Below are 19,297 nucleotides of genomic sequence, written 5' to 3'. Positions count from 1 at the left end.
AAATAGGAGTCTTGTTTGCAAACAGACCCTTTTATTCACCCACTAATCAACAAATCTCACAACAATAATGGTACATACACGCACATGTAACTATATGTATGTATGCATATACATACACGTAATAACGTTTGACATAAATATTCAGAGATCTGAGTTTACTCTGTTACATTGCCTCCTCACCTCACCATTCTTTCCAGTAAGAACATTGGTGACAGAGAGTTTTATAAACGCGGAGGAGAAAACTTGGAAGAAGTAATTCTGATCAGCCGCGAATTTTCCGACAATGGGTGCAGTGCGAGGGTCTCTGGAAATGTTGGAATCAATGACAAACAAGCCTCTGCCCATCAGAACATCTGTGTAGTACTGGTTATCAAATGTAAATGGGGTTATGTCATTGGGCACCAATGCAAGGTTTGTTAGAGGAAATGGATTGGGGCAGTTGAATCTTAATTGAGCTCCAAACCTGAAGTCCATCCAGTCATCTGGTTTTGGATCATACAATCTTTCCACAATGTTTAGGCAGTGTCCAACACCAAGTGTGTGTGCACCTGCAAGATCACATTTAATATTGTCACACACCATATGATATACATAGTTTCAAGGGACAGTAGCTCCTAACTATGGTCACCATAATAACTTCTAGTTTGTCTAACTTTGTAATCATTGTTTTTCAGGAAAAAAAAAAAAAAAACCCACTATTTTGAAGAACATGGGTAGGATAGACTGGCATGTTTTTGTTCCCTTTTGTGCTTTTCATTTTTTCTCTACATAAATGGCTTTTACAGGGTCATAACAGTTCCAAATTTTACGGAAACCATCACAGCTCCAAAAATTTTACACTTTTTACTCCGAATGGAACAAGTGAATAATTTGGCATATCATATTCATATAAATGTCATTGCGATTTCAGCAAGGTTTGCATGAAATGAAGTTAATTATTTAGGCAAATGTGATGAATTCCGGCCTCTCAAAGAGGGTTGTTATTGGGTCCTCTACCCGTTAGGGTGGACGGGTAGACAGGAGGGTCCTTCCGGTGAGGGAGAATGTCACATGGGTCTTGTCTCACATCGGATGGGGAGAGAGATTAGGGGAGTTTTTTGGTCAAATGGCAAGCATCCTGCATGTTACCCCATTTATAATTTGAATAACTGACAATGGCTCTTTGGCATTGGCAAGAGTCTATTTGCATTTTTCTACCTGAAAAAAAAGGAGTCTAATTGCATTCATTTTTCATTTAAGTGACTTCTACCGAACACCCAATTTTCTGTCAAAATAAAGAACTTTACCTAACATTGAGACGGATTCTTCAAGGTTCATTCCTTTGGTCGTGAATATATTGAAAAAATCATCAATGCTTATACCGGGTGTAGGAAGACGAATATCAGCCTGTCGGTGACTACAGGTTGTGGAGTCTTTTCTGCCAAAAGGGATATGAATGCGAGGTCCTCCCGAGAAGGATACAGATTCCTTGGCTGCTAAAGCAATGATATCTGCACAAGATACCTGTCCCGGACACACCATTTCTACGACAGATTTTATTCTGTCTATCATTTCTCGCTTATTGATCCCAAAGTTTTTGGAAGAAATTGCTTCAGACGTCTTGCCAATTTCATCAAAGTCAAGCAGGATTGATGCATCACATCCCTGTATCATAACAATGTAAATCCATTACGGAACAAAGTTAAAGCATGTGCAGGTAAACATGCATGCATAGGGACCAGTAAATGAGGCTGCAATAATCAAAACAGTTGGCTCAGCTCAATCGTGAGTGTGAGTCAGGCCCAACTTTCAATTGTTTGAGCTTGGTTCCAACACTGCTTGTCAAGCTCAAGGTCAACTCAAGCTGGAGCTAGCGATCAAGATTAATAAAGAAAAAACATTTATTATAAATCCAAGCAAATCCTAATAAACAAATCATTCACGTTCATGAGTAACAACGAGTTTGCTCACAAATATCTGTTAACGAACATGTTTGTTTAGGTGAGTGGTTTTTTGGGGTTGGACCGTTTAATTATCTATAGAGCTCAAAAATATTGTTCGAGTTGGGTTAATTTACTTTGACAAAAATGAACCAAACTTATATCGAGATGAGTTTAAATTGTTCATGAAAAGCTAACCAGTTCATACGTAACCCTACCAGTACTAAAAAGTGACCTACAGCTCAGGAGGAAAATAAATTACATGCATTACCTCAAATTCATAATGCATGCAATGTATTTGGCTAGATTCATTAATAGCAAATGGGTGAGCAAATGTAATATATATGAACCAAGAAACTGGTTGTTGGGTTGTCAGGTAGGATTAAATGGAAGTCTGCAGGGTATGTAAAAGTAGAAGAAGAAAGGAAAGAAAACTAAACCTGAACTTGGCAATCATGGAACAGAAGCCTTAGAAAGGAAGCCGGAGCTGTTGCATCATTCATAAAAATACTTGTCAGTTCTTGCCTCACTATGTTTTCAACATCTGGACATGTAGTCTCATAGTAATGAAAGGAAAGTCTAGCTTCATTCAATCCTATGAAGACACCCATCACCAATGCTGCAAACAGACATAACACAGAACAATTCTCCATCACTGTGTGTGTGTGTGTCACTGTGTGTGCATGTTTTTGTGCAGCAGAAGAGTGGAGTGTGGATATATATTGGTTGCATGAGAATTTAAGCATATTTAAAATGTAACTGAGTTGAAATGAACTAGCCTAAGCATTATTTGCATTGGGTCCACGGCCATGATCTATCAGTAGCTAAGTTAATCTTATTTATTACAACATATTGACACGTGGCTTTTGAGATACGACTTTTTCCTCCTCTTAAAGGAAGGAATTGATGAAGAGGGATAGGCATATGCAAGTTTCTGAACTCTCTCTCTCAAGCAATTGTGCTTGAGAACTTTTGATGGTTGAGAATGTGGGCCTTAAGTACAGGTCAACATATTTGAATTGGGAGACACCTAACTATAAGTTGTACAATCTTATCGGCTTCTCTGGTCCGAAAAAACAAAAAAAGGCAAAAAAAAAGAAAAAAGAAATATTATCCATACATATTGGATGAGGCCTATGATTTAGTAAAATAAACAAATGACACATAGTTGATCTGAATTCAAGTTAAGATCATGCCCTAAACATTGGCCTATTTTGACTGCTAATTTGGCTATTTGTTTGTAAACTGCTAGAGAATTATGTGTATGTGTGTGTGAAATCCAGATATATACATACATACATATATGTATATATAAATATGATTATATATATTTCATGAAACTATCACAAGAGATACAAGTCATAGCCCTTACTCACCTTCCACCCAACAAAACAAGGGATAACAGGTCAGCTGGTTGTTGGCAATTGGTTTTTCGTTGTAATGCACAAGTGGTGTGACAATTCTAAAGTGCATTGATATTCATATGGATACATGTGGTAGTTCAAAGTATTAAGTATTAACACATTGATAGTACATTACTGTGTAGAAGCAACTGCCGTTTTTATTAAAGGTGTTGGTGTGCTATGATTAAACATTACTGGTGTCAGAGATGGTGGTGCTATAATTATCTATGCATGAGCCATGAGCTAATTAAATTTAGCATTTTATTTGCAAAAGGAGATTCACTGCTGATCACAATTAATACATGAAACCTACTTCAGCAAAATTAAGACTTCTACTTCAGAAACATCAAGAGTTCTGTACTTGATTTTATAGTTGTGAAGCAGACTGGGAAGTTTCGGAAGGAATTGTCAATTTACTCAGACAACCTAGCCAAACTACCAAGGACTTGGTGGAGATTCAATTTTCATACTTGATCACAAGAATCAGAACAACAAAGAAATAAACTGGGTGGCCTAGAAATTTAATCAGATAAAAAATTACTACTATTATTGGGAGATGAAGATGAGAAAGTAATAGCAATACAATCTCACTGAAACAAGTCCTTACCAATTCTTTGTTTCCTCCACCTGCAACTGCAATTAAAAATTGGCATAATTCCATCCACGAGTGTAACGTGGATACATGTTGCCATCTGATGTTGTGTCAAAACTGTAAATATTTTTAATTTGGGATTCTACTCCCTGCAAAGTTTAAATGAGAATTATCGGACCTTCTATCAGTCCTTTCTGGTGAGTCCTGAGCTTCCAAATTGCATTAATTGCAGAACTGCGTTCTATCAGTCCTTCCTACCGCGTTCTCATGCTGCATTGGCAGTTTTCCTTGCCTCTTCACGGGTTCCCATCTCTGAGTTGCAAATGCCATCTTTTGGGTCTCTGATAAAGCCATGTCAGCACGCTGCTTGTTTTCCAGAATTTCAGTTTTTGCAACTTCAATTCCCATAGCTAACAAAACTGTAGAACTTTCCTCTAATTCTTTGTCCATGCTTCATACAATCTGAAGAAATTAAGATGGGAATTACCTACAAAAAGAAAAAGAACAGGAACAAAATGAATGCCACAATCAAAGAAATTGAGTGCACATGTTAAGATTTATACTTCTCAAGAAGCTAAATAGCATCATTACCAGAGTTACCATTCCCTAATTGCTCCCAAATTAAGTTTTCATACACTTCTGACATAACAAAACAGGGAACTTATGTTCCACTTGCTTAGAATTTTCAGTCTCCCAATCTGGAGATGAGATCCCTTTTTGAGTATTCCAATAACATTGCCTATGAGTTTGGGAATATCCTTATGAATAAGCCAAAAGGTTTCCTTTACCAACAGCATTTTATCAGAGCTAGTGGCTTTTTTTCAAATCCTCTATCTGAAGTTTATCCTTGCAACTGTAGCTTGCTTGCAGGGTTTGGGGTTAAGACTCCATAAATTTCACGACTTTAACAATTTTTTTTGCATTCATGAAGCAATACGGTAACTCCAAAGATTGCTGTAATTGGCTCCATCCACTACATAGTTCAATAAAAAATCTGACCAGGAAATTTTCTTCAGCCATGTTTTAACCTCAGCATGTGGAAGATTGCCGCATGATGTGCAAAACTTCTGCACGAGGTTTCCAGACTAGCAAGCTTCACAGGTAGCGAGAAGTATCCCAGACACACTGACTGTATAGATTCCAGGAACATTCACCTCAGGAACAATATGCCTCTTTCATCAGTAGTCTCCTCCAAAGCAGTAGAGATTTCTTTTTAATCCATTTAACCTGAGCATATGGATTCTTTTTTTGTGAGAATCAGCTCTTCTTTTCAGCATTATATAATGTGAAATTGGCTGATTATGGAGTTTATACCAAAATTCTTTGTTTCTTTGCTCAACAATTTCAACACAAACAATATGTCGTCATATTGAGGATGTGAACTCTGATCCATGAAAAATGTTGTAATTGTCCCATGTAGTTCAATAAAACTCCAACCAGGGAGCTTTTTCAGTCCAAGAGACCTCATCTGGATCCATGCCTCACCCACACTATCCCATCTGGCCATTGAAGCGTAGCTGTGTGCCAGTTGCAAGTAGTTTCCTGCATCCACAGGCTTCAACATGCAAATATCTCTGGCAATAATGTCCCCAAGTTTCACGTTACCACTGGCCCGACAAGCATCAAGGAGTATGCCCAAAACATCCACTGCCGGTTCTGGGAACATCCTCTTGTAGAAGTCATATGCATCTTCTACCCTACCTGCTCGACTGAAAAGGTCAACAATACAAGCACGGTGCTCAAGTTTTGGTTCAATGCCAAAATCCTTGGTCATAGAATGGAACAAACTCAAACCCTGGTTGACCAACCCGTTATGGCTACAGGCAGAGAGAACAGATAGTAAAATGACGTGGTTTGGTTCAAGCCCGGTGTGCAAAAATTCAAAGTACATTTCCAAAGCAATCTGCCCTTTGCCATGACTACCATATCCAGCAATTATTGTGCTCCATGAGATCAGATCATACTGTGACATCCTGTCAAAACACTTTCTAGCAGTGTCCAAGTCTCCACATTTAGAGTACATATCAACCAAAGCTGTGTCAATCAAGATGCATGGTCTAAGGCAGCTCCTAGTGACAAAATTGTGAATCCACTTCCCCTGCTGGAGTGCCCCTATGGAGGCACAAGCTTGAAGAAGCGAGACAACAGTAATTGAATCTGGTTTTTGAAGGCTTGTCATCATTTTATTAAATAAATAAAAGGCCTTAAATAAATGGCCATTCTGTGCATACCCAGAAACAACTGCATTCCATGAAACTACGTCTCTTTCTTCCATCATATCAAAAGCAGCACAACTTTGATCCAAGTGACCACACTTTGCATACATGGTGACAAGAGCGTTTTGGGTAGGAATGTCCACAGCCATTCGCTGTCGTAAGATGTAGCCATGAATTGACGATCCCAGAAAGAAAGAGCCCAATTGAGCACAAGCTGAAAGCACGCTAGCTATGGTGGCGGTAGATGGCATCACTCTTGAAATTAACATCCATCGAAACACTGTCAATGCCTTGTCTGCACATTCATTCTGCGCAAGACCTGAGATCATTGCCGTCCATAAGATCACATCTTTAACTAGAGTGCGTTCAAATATCCGGTATGCATCATCTAAGTTTCCACATTTTAAATACATTACTATAAGAGAAGTTTCAACATGTGAATCCAAATCAAATCCAGAAGTTAATATCTGCCCATGCACCAACTTTCCCATTTCAAGATTACTCTCTCTTGCACTTGCAGACACCAATGACCCAAATGTTTGCTGATCAGGCTCCATTCTTTCAACTCTCATTCTATGTAAAAGCTGCAATATTTCTCTACCATCCCCAACCTGTGCGTAACCTGAAATCAAAGAATTCCATGAAACAATATCTCTTGTATCCATCAATTCAAATAAGTCCCTTGCATCCTCAATCCTTCCGCATTTACAGTACACATTCAACACAGAATTCACCAAAGCGGTGTTAAACCCGAAACCATACTGTATTGTTAAAGCATGCAAACATTGCACTTGGGTATCCTCCGAAACTCCATAGAGCAAGCTTAACATGGTAACTGAACTAGGTTGAGTTCCTTCATGTCGCATCCGATTAACCATCCAAAAGGCTGTATTGATGTCACCTACTCTTGAATAACAGCCGATCACAGCAGTCCACGGAACAATATTTCTTTCAGACATCATCTCAAACACCTGACGAGCATGATGGGTGTGCCCGAATTTGGCATAGAAGTCGATTAGAGAAGAAGCTATATATGCATCGGAAGAGTACCCATAAACGATGATGTGTTGATGAAAACAAAGGCCGTGAGAGTGCAGGTTTAAGGAAGTACAAGCTTTGAGGACACTAGGGAATGTGTAGGCGTCCGGAGGGGTATTGTGTTTGAACATGGAGGAGTAGGATTGGAGGACGTCGGAGTGTGCGCCTTCCGACGATAGGCGGTTGATTATAGCATTGAATGACTTTGTTGTGGTGGTGATTATAGGCTCAGGTGGTGGTACTCGTGGTTTTGGAGTGGTGAAGAAGTGAGGTTTGAGCTTGTTCATAGCTCAGTCGCTCATTTTTCAGATAATTGAGTTGGGAAGTTTTGCAGATGACGAAACTTGCAAATTTCAGATAGTAATGGAAATTTACCGACCACAACTAAAATTGTTGCTCAATGGACTTGTGTTTATATATAAAAAAAAGGCGTCTTCGAAGCAAATATGAAGCATGTATGTTTTTTAAGTGTCATATTTTGGTCTTCGATGTAAACGTAAATATATTTTATAAATGTCATATGCTGTATCTTGTACATATAAATATATTGCTAGGTTGTTTGTCTGGGACTCGAATAACCTGTCATTTGAAAAGGAGAAAATATCACTTGATCTAACATTGTTACAAATTAAATAACTGAACTTATCAATACAATGAAAAAGTCAGGCATCTGATTACTACAAACAAACCCTTCCTGGACTTGAATTTATTCCGTTGAATATGAGCTTAGAATTTGTAGTAATTAAAATGCTCAAATCAATTGGTCATGTTCATCAATAATTCTGTATCGACTTATCCTTTCCACTGATTTATATGAACTGAATTAACAATGTGTAAATATGACATTCGCAAACACATCTGCTCACATATCTCAATATAAATATCTGTAGTTTACAAAATCGCCTTAATGAAACGACTCAGATGAAATGTGTAGATCCATAGAGATCTATTGAACAATGTCGAATAGGGATTAATCATGCTGATAAGCTATGTAAACAGATTGACTGAGATCCAACTATCAAACGGCATAAAATCTGAGTGGGCCTTCCTACAATAAACTCGGTGAAGAAATTTGAAGGATCACTGTGTTGATTCTTCAGCCGACATTTGAGTCTGCTAGTTGGATTGCTTCTTCGGATACTCCCTCGCTCCAAAAATAGTAGATCCAATTCTTACATTAGTACTGCCCATTTCAATCTGCAGCAACCAGCAATCTCATTTTATTAGGTTTATAATCTTTTCGTTAAAGCTCCACACTGGATAATATCGCAACATGTATATATATTTAACACGAAAATGAAAATTGAAGGCTTTGCAAATATTTTGCACAGGATGCAACTTTTGTGTACTGTATCTCTTGCATCCAGTCAATCTGATAGTTTATAACAGCGGAATGCTAGTTCTTTTATATAGGTTGGCTTCCGCAATAAAACAGTACGCCAGCTAAAATGGCCTTCTTTTAGTATGAGAAATTCAAAGTATATGTAAGCATAACTAGCCACATATACCGATCTACCTTTGTTTTCCACCGTCAAGGTTTCAAGACTGGTAGCAAGTGGAAAGAAAAAAATAACTAGTCCACATAAAATATTGGGGTTGCCAAGAAATTTCTGTTCCATTTTAAGAGTCGGTATTGTGAAACTTTGGCCTACAGATTCATCATTATAATGGAAATTTGTGGTTATTTTTTCTTAAATAAAACCACTGCAACACAAGCAATGGGACTTTACTGGAAAAATGTGGTTATTTATTCTTAAATAAAATAACTGCAACATAAGTAGTAGGAATTTACTTACAGCTAACTCGAAGTCACCAGACATACCCATTGATAGCTCGCATTGCTCTTCTGCTATTCCAAGTGCCTTGCAAACCTCGCTTCTACAGTTTGCTAATGTCTGACACCAACAAACTACAGGCATCAGGATATTTTAGGAGCACCAAAAGTTGAATGAAAATAATAAACAGAAATGAGAATACATGACCTTGAAGTTTTCTGGAGTTGAAGTATAATCCAGCATCCCTATTGTCATTAGGCCACAAAACTGAAGGTTTGGGCAGCCTAAACTAACATGCTTCACAAGTTCCACACACCCAGACGGATCAACTCCAGATTTTGCTGAAACAAGTACAAAGACGAATATTATTCCTTCTTAACATATTCTTAGTGTTTAGTTGTTAACAAGTTAAATTATTGAGGGAATTTTTTCAAAAGAGATCAAAGGTCCTAATACATAGGCCACATGCTCCAGTTACTCACATTCTTCTCCACTGGTATTTACTTGGACCAAAACCTTTAAAGGTTTTCTTCCAATGTTTGCGACTGCACGCTCAAGATGATTTGCGATCTACAGAAAACAATGCAAAGGATTGAGAAATGAGTGAATTTTGATAAAGTACTCTTAACCCATTCAAGCACCTTTTTCACTAATACCACATTGCCAGCAGATAACAGTGAAAGAACTTTCAGAAATGGAATAGTCAATGCATCACAAGCATTGCCGAGGCATCATGCCAATTGCATCAGTACCAAATTACCTAACAAATGTTTTAGGCTCCATATGTGAAGTTGTAGATGGCACTGACTTGCAGCCTCAAGGATGTATTAGATGCAAAGTTATTCACTCAAATGGTGACAGATATAAGTTGTCTGGCTCTATGGATCCTTGAGCACTTTATTTGTAAGTGCAAAGCACTTGGAAGTGGGGAGAACTCACAACTAGATGTTTTTACCAAGAAAAACATACATGGCGGACTCCACACAGTTTTCGGTCAACCACCTCAGCAAACAATTTGAATCATTCCAACCACCACAACACAATTCAAATCATTCCACGAAACACAACAAACAATCATTCACTAAACTCATGTTCGTCTAATAGTATGAGAGAAGCAGTGAGAGGCCATAGATGAGAGAGATTGGCGGTTCAAAGTTCAGCACATGAGGTTCTGGACTGGAATACTTGTATCAGTTGGCATAATAACCTAAAACAGAATTTGATCTGCTCAATTTTGTTTTTTTGATAAACTATTTGATCCATAATATATAAGAAATTTTATATGATTCAGAATCCTTTGGTTATCGTACTTTTAACCATACTGATTTATAGAGTGAAAGTCAGTAACTGTTGGTTTCTGTCCCATTGGTTACATCAATTGTTGCATAAATGATATAACTAGGCAAAATGATAATTTAATATGAATAAAAAATTTGCTGACAATATGGGACATTATTTCAGCACCTAGCATTTGGGAAAAAAAAAAAAAAAACCTGACACATGACCTTACGCTACATTTTGCATTTTCTAAGGAAAATGAGACATTGTAATTTCTCTGCTTTGTATTACATGTTATTTTTCTGTTATTTTTATTTTTATTTTTATTTTTGGATAAGTTATTATATGATATTTTCTTTATAGTGAGAGTGGATAAATTCAAAATTTAAGATTAAAACATGCAATTTTCTAACTTTTGCATTTTTTACATGCATCAATAATTTGTGCGGAGTAGTGAATATAAGGGTGTACTGCCTAGGCCATGTCTCACTTTGGCCGTGCCTCACCTAGGCTCTCCCAAGATGCCTTGAATATGGACAAAGGTAAAAAGCCATTTTATTGTAAGTTTACCCACTGTTTTTACCTTACTCTTCTTACTTTCCCTGCCATATCTTGTGGGCTAAGTGAGTAGACGGCAGCTGGCCAGCTGCCATTAAAGAGGTTTGCTCACATGCAAATCTCATAGACAACAACTTTTTTATTTTAAACAAAGGGGTCATCTAGGGCAGCACCAAAGATTATGACAGCCAAATACACTGCCACAATTTTCCAGAAGTTTTTTTCCCCTGGTAAGTAAGATGATTTTACAAAGAAGAAACTACGTGCCAAAAAGTAAGTACTTCACAAATTCTTAAAGCAACAAAAATTCTTCCTGATATAAAAAAAAACATTAAGTGCATACTGCAAAAAATTGACCTCACTTGAGAAATACAAAATTTGGAATTTTCGACCAAGGATAACTGATATTCTAGTTGCTTTTTACCTTCTCATCATCTACAGTCTCCACCATGGCTAGGTTCGGCACACCAGCTGTACAATAAAAAATATATATATCAACCCCCTTTCAAGTAAAAATAAAAAATAAAAAACTATGTAAAAGTAGAAGTTAGAAAAAGTTGGTCAATAGAGAAAAAAAAAAAAAGGTTACATTGGAATGAAGAGAACAGCAGTAGAGTAGCTAAGTTAGTACAAACATGAATAAGAACAGAACAAATGTGTGAGTTATCCAATAATAAAAATGACTATTAAAAACACAAAAATGAATTGGAAAAAGAACTGTGCAAATGATCTTATAGAGTGTAGAGTATAGAAGAAATTTAAACAATGAGAAAAAAAAAAAATAAAATAAAAAAAATAAAGAGATATGATATTTTGAAAAATTAGAAAAGAAACACACACAGAACATATCCAAGTAAAGAATTTTTTTTTTTCCCCCCTTACAATGGCCTCAATGTACAGAAAGGACCTACTCCTTAAGATGGTCGATGATATCTTTTCACTTCTGGACAGAGAATGATTTCCAAATCCAATCAGTCATACAAAGCATGAGATCCAATTTGTGCTCAACACATACATAAAGAACTGAATATCATTATCATTTCAATTGCTGAAAACAGAAGGATTCATTCCTTCCCCAGCCTAACTTTCTTGGATTTATATCAGACCCACACCTTATATAACTCCTCCAAGTATAATCCAAATATCAAAGCATGTGGGCTCAGATATTGAGGTCAATGGTCGGCCTAGGCCATTAATACTGCCTTTCACTCACTTAGAAGGTACTAACATTTTCTTAAGCTAAATCAGTAGTATAGTTCCAAATAAGTGAATGCAAATCTACAAATCCAGAAACTACATAAAATGAACTGCTACTTGCATTATAATTTCAATTTCCTTGTTATCTTACATCAACACTCAGAAGATTCCTACTTTGCCCACAGCACATATACAATGAGAACATACACAGTGAGAATGAAAGAGATGTTCTACATACTCAGAAGAGGCTTTACTTTATTGCTCTGCAAATTCCCAATAAAATGCCATTCAATATCTTACATCAACACTCAGAAGATTCCTACTTTGCCCACAGCACATATACAATGAGAATATACACAATGAGAATGAGAGAGATGTTCTACATACTCAGAAGAGGCTTTACTTTATTGCTCTGCAAATTCCCAATAAAATGCCATTCGATATCGTCCGGAAGCTGCAAATTTTTGAACAATTACCAAAGTTAAAGACATTACCTCAAATACAAACTAATCATTTTTCACAAACAAGAAAAGTTAACAGCGGAATTGGCTGCTGAGAAATTACAACAGGAAAGAAATCAACCCATTTGACAATAAAATTTTCTGACCTTACGATAAGCATTCAACTTAATTTGATTGAGATCAATTTTTTCTTACTTAAATTTAGATAAGAACCAAATAGCATAAAGAATTAATTTTTCTCGGCAACCAAACAGAGGGTAAGTGAACTAATCACAGAGAAAAAAAAAAAAAAGACCTGAGGGGCTTTCTCGATGATCTCTTGAACGTAATTCTCTCCGAAATAGCGGTGCCCAACGTCGTAGACTTGGCGGATGAGAGAGACCGGTTTGGTTTTGCTAACAGCGACGACTCTAATCTGGTCGGAGGGACGGCCGGACCTCTGGGCGGCTTGTTGGACTCGTTGGAAGACCGAGCGGAGCGCCGTCGCGGCGACGCCGTCAATGGCGGAGGCGGCCATCGTAGACTGCTCTACTGACTCTTCTCCCTCTATTTTATCTATCTTCGTTTCTAGTTCGTTCATCACTTTTTGTTTACGGCTCCAGATGTGAAATGTTGTTTTGTTCCCACAGTTTGCGGCTTTGTTTTCCATTTACCAATTTATAACAATTTATAACAATTAAATGTACCCACCCGAATTGATTTATTTATTTTTCACTTTTTTTTGTTTTTTTACTATAAAACATAAGTCACGCAATACTTGTTGAAGTATTGTGTGTCGTGTCGTGTCGCTTTTATATTTCGTGTTTCCGTTTAAAATTTTTTTGCTTATAACTTAGGCTATGTTTGGTGGATAAGAATATAATAGAATGTAGCTTGGAATAGAATAAGAATGAAAATAGAATGAGAACGAGAATAGAATGGAATGAAATTCGCATTCTATTGTTTGGCATGATAAAGTGAATCGTTATGGAATGGAATGATTATCATTCTATTGTTTGGTTAACATTACTTTTTAATAAAATCAATCTAAATAATATTCTCACAATGAATTATGGAATGTTATAACTATTGAAAAAAAAAACAAAAAAAAACTTAAAATAAAATAAAATATTATTTTTGACTCCAGAATTGTTAATTTTTATTTTATATCATCATTACTCCATATATAAATGTTCGAAAAGAGAAAGATGGAGAAATCAAACAAATTTCGGCACGAAGATACAAAAAAAAAAAAAAAAAAAAAAAAAAAAAAAAAAAAAAAAAGTAATATACTAAGAAGATAAAGAGATTAACACCTGCAATTTGGTTGAAGATCCTGCAAGTTTTTGTCAATGGCAGCACTAAATATATTCAGAAGAGAGAGAAAGTGACAGACCTTTACCACGTCTAATAAAGAAGTTGAAAAATGAAATGTGAAATATTTTTTTTGTGCATGCTAAAGATTTTTGCCTTATTAAAATGTGATTGTAATGTCTGTGTCTATATATATTGTGTGCATAGGTGTATATATTTGTGTGTGTGTGGTATAATTTAAATCAAAAAGAAAAGTCCAAGGGTGGTGGTGGGACCGACCACCCACTCACCTTTAATGGTCTAGAGACCATTTTGCTTTCTCATTTTTTTTCTTCCTCTCTCCTGTAGCCTCTCTCTCTCTCTAGTTTTCTTATTTTTCTTTTCTTCTTGTAAACCAATCTTTAGAGCTTGGTAACTTTCTCAATTCTTGGCGGATAAAGGTGTCGTTTGAGGCAAAACTTTGGTACAAATTTGAGGTAGGGGCTCTTAATCCACAAGTTTCTTACTCCTATGTGAATTACATCTTCTAATTTGATGCTAGACATGTTTACTTATGCTAGTTGTAGTTTAAAGAAATTATAGCATGTGTATATGGTTATGTGAGAACTTGTTTTAAATGTTTTATGTGGAAATTCTTGCTTATGTGATAATTTATATATGTTCGTTGTGCTAGATGCATTGTTGTACAAGAGCATGTTAAAATCCCTTGAAAAATTATTGCAAAATTATGTCTTGCTTACTTAAATAGAGTTGAATGTGAAATGATGATTAAATTCATGGTATTGATGCACTCATGCACTTACATTGGGCATGAAACGGGAATAAGGAGTTTGAAATGAAAAATGGAATTTTGGGAAAAATGATTTGATGAAACAGTTTTGAAAAACCCGGTCGCCGCGGGGATACCAAAGGGTCGGAGTGTTAATATACCTTAGAGGGGACTAGGGAGTCGCCCTAGCGTAGTTGAGCTAGCTGGACCCCATAATGACACCGCAGGGGTACCAAGGGTCAGGGACACTAGCCAATCATCATCTCGTGTCGCTGCGGGGTCACCAAAGGGCGGGTTATATTAACAGTTTGAAAGTGATGTTTGAGAACAGAAAATGGGGAGTGACATTGGCATACATTTGCATTTCATGGCATCGTGTGGGTTGTTGGAATGGTGTATTATTTCCCGACATTGTATGATCCCCATTTCCTATTGGCCTATTCTTTATATGGATTCACAAGGACACAAGAAAAGTGTCTTAAGTGTCACCTACTGAGTGTATAGCTCACCCCATCATATTCTAAATTTTTTTCAGGAAATGGGAAAGAAGTGGCGGATGACTTTCCACTACAGGCCTAATTTAGTTTAGAAGACTTCTTTTTGCTATTTTTGTATTACGTCCCATATTTTTTTGGTAAAAGCTTAGTTTGTTATATTTGGTATAGAGATTTGTGAACTCTTGTTATTGTAACTATATTTTGGGACTGTAAATATGATATTTGGATGATATAGTATGTGGTTGTACCACCATAGAGTGTATTATATGATATTTGTGTTGGGACAGGTTTAAAATTCTTTTAAACAGGTTGTGGTAGGCCCATTTTTTAGGGGAGGTCATGCCGAATATATTTTTTTTAAATGGTAACAGTTTAGGGTCGTTACAAATTTGGTATCAGAGTGATGGTTCGAATACCATTAGGACGACGGGTAGAGGCTTACCTAGGGTTGTCTGGGAAGTCATTTGCATTGTTATTTCCTTATTTGCAAAAGTGTTTTGCTATGTGAAAAAACATGCTTAACTGCTTACTTGCTTACGTGCTTATGTGCTTATATTAATGTGTTCATTGCATAGTATTACATGCTAAATGTTTGTACAGTATCTTTTTGCATTGGGTTGTTCACGGTTGAACCTTAGTGTTATCATTATTGAATTGTTTCCTTTGTTTTATAGAACGATGTCACGGCGTGAGGAAATCAGGGAAGTTGGCCCTAAACCGACTAGGGGTGATATTGGCGAGAGCTCCAGCTCCAATTCGGAGGAGCTATATGATGAGGACACACTTCTTAAGGACTTGATTCCCCCGAGAGTTGTCCCCACAAAGAGGGATAATGTTGAAGCACCCGTAGAAGTAGGTGAAGGTTCTGTGGCACTGGAGTTGAATCGTTTGTTGCAAAATGCCGTGAGGGCAACGATTGCTGCTCAGTCGCAGTCGGCACCACAACCTACAGTTCAAGTTGAGGAGACGCCAGCTCAGAAGCGTCTCAAGATCATTAAGGGGTTTTTTCAGCTGATGCCGGTTATGTTTGAAGGCGGTGCGGATCCAATGGCAGCAAATGACTACCTGGATCAAGTTGAGACTCAACTAATTTCAATGGATGTGACGGAGGATCATTTGAAGATCATCCTCGCTACTTATAAGTTTGCTAAGGATGCCAAACTATGGTGGAAGTCGGTTACGAGCCGGTACAAGGTGGAGGAGATGAGTTGGGATAAGTTCAAGAAATTGTTTTATGAAAGTATTTGTCGATTTCTAAAAGATGGGAGCTAAAGGACCAGTTTCATAATCTTATCCAGGGCAATATGTCGGTGGCGGAATATGACTCGAAAGTTTGTTTTCAGTCTTAATGATCGAATGAGACCGTTGATCACAGCATAGTTCATTAAAGTTTATTCTGAAGCAATGGAAAGGGCTTTAATGCTGGAGCTTGACATTAAAGATAAGGATGCGAGAAGAGAGCAGTGGAAGCAAAAGAGGGGTGCAGGGCCATCTTCAGAAGGATCTTCTTGGAAAAAGAATAGGGGCGGTCCATCTCAGTTTCAGGGGCAGCAGTCTGCACAATCCGCTCCTACCACTCCTTTGCCAGCTGGGTCTGATAGGAGTGGAGTCGTTTGTTTTCAGTGCCAGCAGCCTGGACATTACAAGTCCAAATGTCCTATGAACTCGACCACAGTTTATGCGTCATCGAGAGCTTGTTATGGGTATGGCCAATAGGGCCATCTGATCCGGGATTGTCCTACTCGAGGAGCAGGCACCGGTAGTGGCAGAGGGTCATAGCAGAGGCCGTCACAATCGGCTACAATTCAGTCAGGTTTCAGACCACCGCCACCACTACAGCCTACCGTGTCTTCTCAGGGTTCACGACCAGCAAGGAGGGATACTCCTACTGTGTCGGCACAACAGTCTGGTGTTCAGATTAGTAGTTCACAGGCATAGGCGCCGCAGGGACGTGTCTTTGCACTTGCACCGACTGATGCATCTCCTGGATCTTCAGTTCTTCGAGGTATATTTCCAGTGTTTGGTTATTGGGCCCATATTTTGTTTAACTCTGGTGCATCTCATTCCTTTATATCATCATCATTTGCACTTGCATCGGGGTTAGAGGTCAGTTTCATGGATCGGGCATTGTATGTTGATACGCCAGTTGGGGTTTCAGTGTCTTTGAGCCGAGTTGTGAGGGATTGTTCCATTGTGATAGCTAGACGGACTTTTGTGTTTGACCTTATCCTCCTGGAGATGACTAGCTTTGATTTCATTCTCGGGATGGATTGGTTAGCTTCCTTTCATGCCACGATCGACTGTTTTAGAGGGAGAGTCACAGTTTGCACTTTTGAGGGATACTGTTTCTTTTTCGTGGAAAATCGGAGTGATTCCCACATTTTTATGGAGTTCGTGGACGGAGTTGTGGTGATTATTTCTTGGCTAGTCTTCTAACCGAAGAAGATGATGTTGTGAAAGAGGGTTACCCTATAGTTGTTCGTGATTTTCTGGATGTGTTTTTGGAGGATTTAACAGAGTTGCCTCCACACCGAGAAGTGGAGTTCTCTATTGAGTTAATGCCAGGTACCGCGCCGATTTCTATGGCACCGTATCGTATGACACCAGTTGAATTGGAAGAATTAAAAAGGCAGCTTGATGATTTGAGGATGAAAGGTTTCATCCGACCGAGTGTGTCACCATGGGGCGCACCGGTCTTGTTTGCTAAGAAGAAAGATGGTTCTTTGAGGTTGTGCATTGATTACCGGAAGTTGAATCATGCCACCATCAAGAATAAGTACCATTTGCCAATAATAGATGATTTGTTTGATCAGTTGAGAAGAGCCAGTTGTTTTTCAAAGATTGACTTGAGGTCAGGCTATTATCAGCTGTGGGTCAGGGATGAGGATATCTTAAAGACGGCGTTTCGCACTCGGTATGGACATTATGAGTTCCTTATTATGCCATTTGGCTTGACTAATGCTCCAACGGCATTCATGGACTTGATGAACCGCGTCTTTTACGATTACTTGGACCAGTTTGTGGTAGTTTTCGTGGATGACATTCTCATGTATTCACGATATTAGGAGGAGCATGAGGTCCATTTGAGTATTGTTTTACAGATTTTGTGTGATACCCCCGAATTTCCGAATGCGGGTTGGCCAGGCCCACGCCCGAATACCCCAAGATATCAAAACAAATTGATAATAAACGAACACAGAGTACAAAAGAATAAAGAAGAATAAATAAAATGCTGACAAGAAACTAAAATGATAATCTAATAATAAACCTCATAATATATTTCCATTAATTAATAAACTCTTCTGATACAACTTATCCTCCAAAATACAACTCGGGAATCCATACTGTGTGGACCCCTAGAAAATCCAAACTAAACAAATGACAATAATCTAAAACAGGAAACTGAATCATAAAGGAACTCCTATGTAGCATCGGAAGAATGAAGTAGACTGATCCCCGCTCAGCACGAACAACCTCTACTCGTGACGAACACCTGAAAAATAATGGTGGGTCAGGCCCACAAACAAGTTCTACTCTACTACAGTCCAAGCAGAGATCCGATACACGTATACATTCTAGTCAATCCAACAGTAACTAGTAGTTCGTATATATATATATACACACTAAAGGAACCTCACTAGACTATAGGGTTGTCTCAACCTGAATAGTAGGCAACATGCAAAACGCACATATAGTGGGCATGAGTACCTAGACCTACCAGGGTACACAACTACACTATATCTAGCTACACATCCCTGGCGATATACGCGCCCTAACCATTGATCCTGAGACTCAAACTCATACCATAGCACCATACTTATATATATAAAATCTAGTAACCATCCTATCCAATATAAATTAATCCTCCATAAGTCATTCAACTTGTTCAGCTGACCTGACTTGAATATAAGTAAGACTTAACATTTTAGTTAATCCATTCCCTTATATAATAAATTAATCCTCCATAAGTCATTCAACTTGTTCAGCTGACCTGACTTAAATATAAGTAGGACTTAACATTTTAGTTAATCCATTCCCTTATATAAAATAGGTAGGACTTAACTGATAAGTTAATCCATCCCTAGAATGCCACCGTCCTATACCGGTGCATTAAACCACATAATTCAATAATTGATGTAACAATTAAGGAAAAACATCAAACAATCCAGAAATAACTATGATAATATGATATCAAGTTATCACAAAATAGGAATGACTTATTATTTATTTAAGCTTGCTATATCATATGTCCCACACAAATTGAATCTTATACATGATGATATTTTATTATACCATCACAT

General features: G+C 37.7%; 3 protein-coding genes across 3 annotated transcripts; all 3 read right to left on the bottom strand.

Annotated features, from left to right (window-relative positions):
* Positions 1-141: 141 nt before the first annotated feature.
* On the bottom strand, positions 142-4,364 carry LOC132278425 (peroxidase 29-like). Its single transcript, XM_059780215.1, has 4 exons — positions 4,145-4,364; positions 2,360-2,538; positions 1,287-1,644; positions 142-548 (listed from the first exon to the last, which is right to left on the bottom strand). Exons 1-4 carry the CDS (start codon positions 4,362-4,364, stop codon positions 142-144), a joined length of 1,164 nt encoding a protein of 387 aa, XP_059636198.1.
* On the bottom strand, positions 1,626-7,664 carry LOC132308465 (pentatricopeptide repeat-containing protein At4g04370). Its single transcript, XM_059806552.1, has 4 exons — positions 4,506-7,664; positions 4,093-4,401; positions 2,360-2,406; positions 1,626-1,644 (listed from the first exon to the last, which is right to left on the bottom strand). The coding sequence occupies exon 1, from the start codon at positions 7,453-7,455 to the stop codon at positions 5,191-5,193; it is 2,265 nt and encodes a 754-aa protein (XP_059662535.1). The 5' UTR covers positions 7,456-7,664; the 3' UTR covers positions 1,626-1,644; positions 2,360-2,406; positions 4,093-4,401; positions 4,506-5,190.
* A 344-nt stretch (positions 7,665-8,008) lies between these two features.
* LOC132308455 (uncharacterized) lies at positions 8,009-13,143 on the bottom strand. Its single transcript, XM_059806542.1, has 7 exons — positions 12,733-13,143; positions 12,364-12,430; positions 11,204-11,250; positions 9,426-9,513; positions 9,151-9,284; positions 8,965-9,063; positions 8,009-8,365 (listed from the first exon to the last, which is right to left on the bottom strand). Exons 1-7 carry the CDS (start codon positions 13,084-13,086, stop codon positions 8,285-8,287), a joined length of 870 nt encoding a protein of 289 aa, XP_059662525.1. The 5' UTR covers positions 13,087-13,143; the 3' UTR covers positions 8,009-8,284.
* Between the last annotated feature and the right edge of the window lie 6,154 nt (positions 13,144-19,297).

The sequence above is a fragment of the Cornus florida genome, unplaced genomic scaffold (genome assembly GCF_030987335.1).
Source record: "Cornus florida cultivar Cherokee Brave unplaced genomic scaffold, ASM3098733v1 CherokeeBrave_3.0.0_Hap2_Chr01, whole genome shotgun sequence".
Lineage (NCBI taxonomy): Eukaryota > Viridiplantae > Streptophyta > Magnoliopsida > Cornales > Cornaceae > Cornus > Cornus florida.
This window is presented reverse-complemented; position numbering and strand designations above follow the sequence as displayed.

What these genes read in the sequence shown, in the direction of transcription:
- LOC132278425 (XM_059780215.1), bottom strand. Translation starts at nt 4,364, where the DNA reads ATGGACAAAGAATTAGAGGAAAGTTCTACAGTTTTGTTAGCTATGGGA. An exon ending in TCCATGATTGCCAAGTTCAG is followed by an intron (nt 1,645 to 2,359) that starts GTTTAGTTTTCT and finishes GTTATGATACAG; the next exon opens with GGATGTGATGCATCAATCCT. An exon ending in AGAATCCGTCTCAATGTTAG is followed by an intron (nt 549 to 1,286) that starts GTAAAGTTCTTT and finishes GTGATCTTGCAG; the next exon opens with GTGCACACACACTTGGTGTT.
- LOC132308465 (XM_059806552.1), bottom strand. Translation starts at nt 7,455, where the DNA reads ATGAACAAGCTCAAACCTCACTTCTTCACCACTCCAAAACCACGAGTA.
- LOC132308455 (XM_059806542.1), bottom strand. Translation starts at nt 13,086, where the DNA reads ATGGAAAACAAAGCCGCAAACTGTGGGAACAAAACAACATTTCACATC. An exon ending in TCATCGAGAAAGCCCCTCAG is followed by an intron (nt 12,431 to 12,732) that starts GTCTTTTTTTTT and finishes AAAAATTTGCAG; the next exon opens with CTTCCGGACGATATCGAATG. An exon ending in CAACTCCAGAAAACTTCAAG is followed by an intron (nt 9,064 to 9,150) that starts GTCATGTATTCT and finishes TGTTGGTGTCAG; the next exon opens with ACATTAGCAAACTGTAGAAG.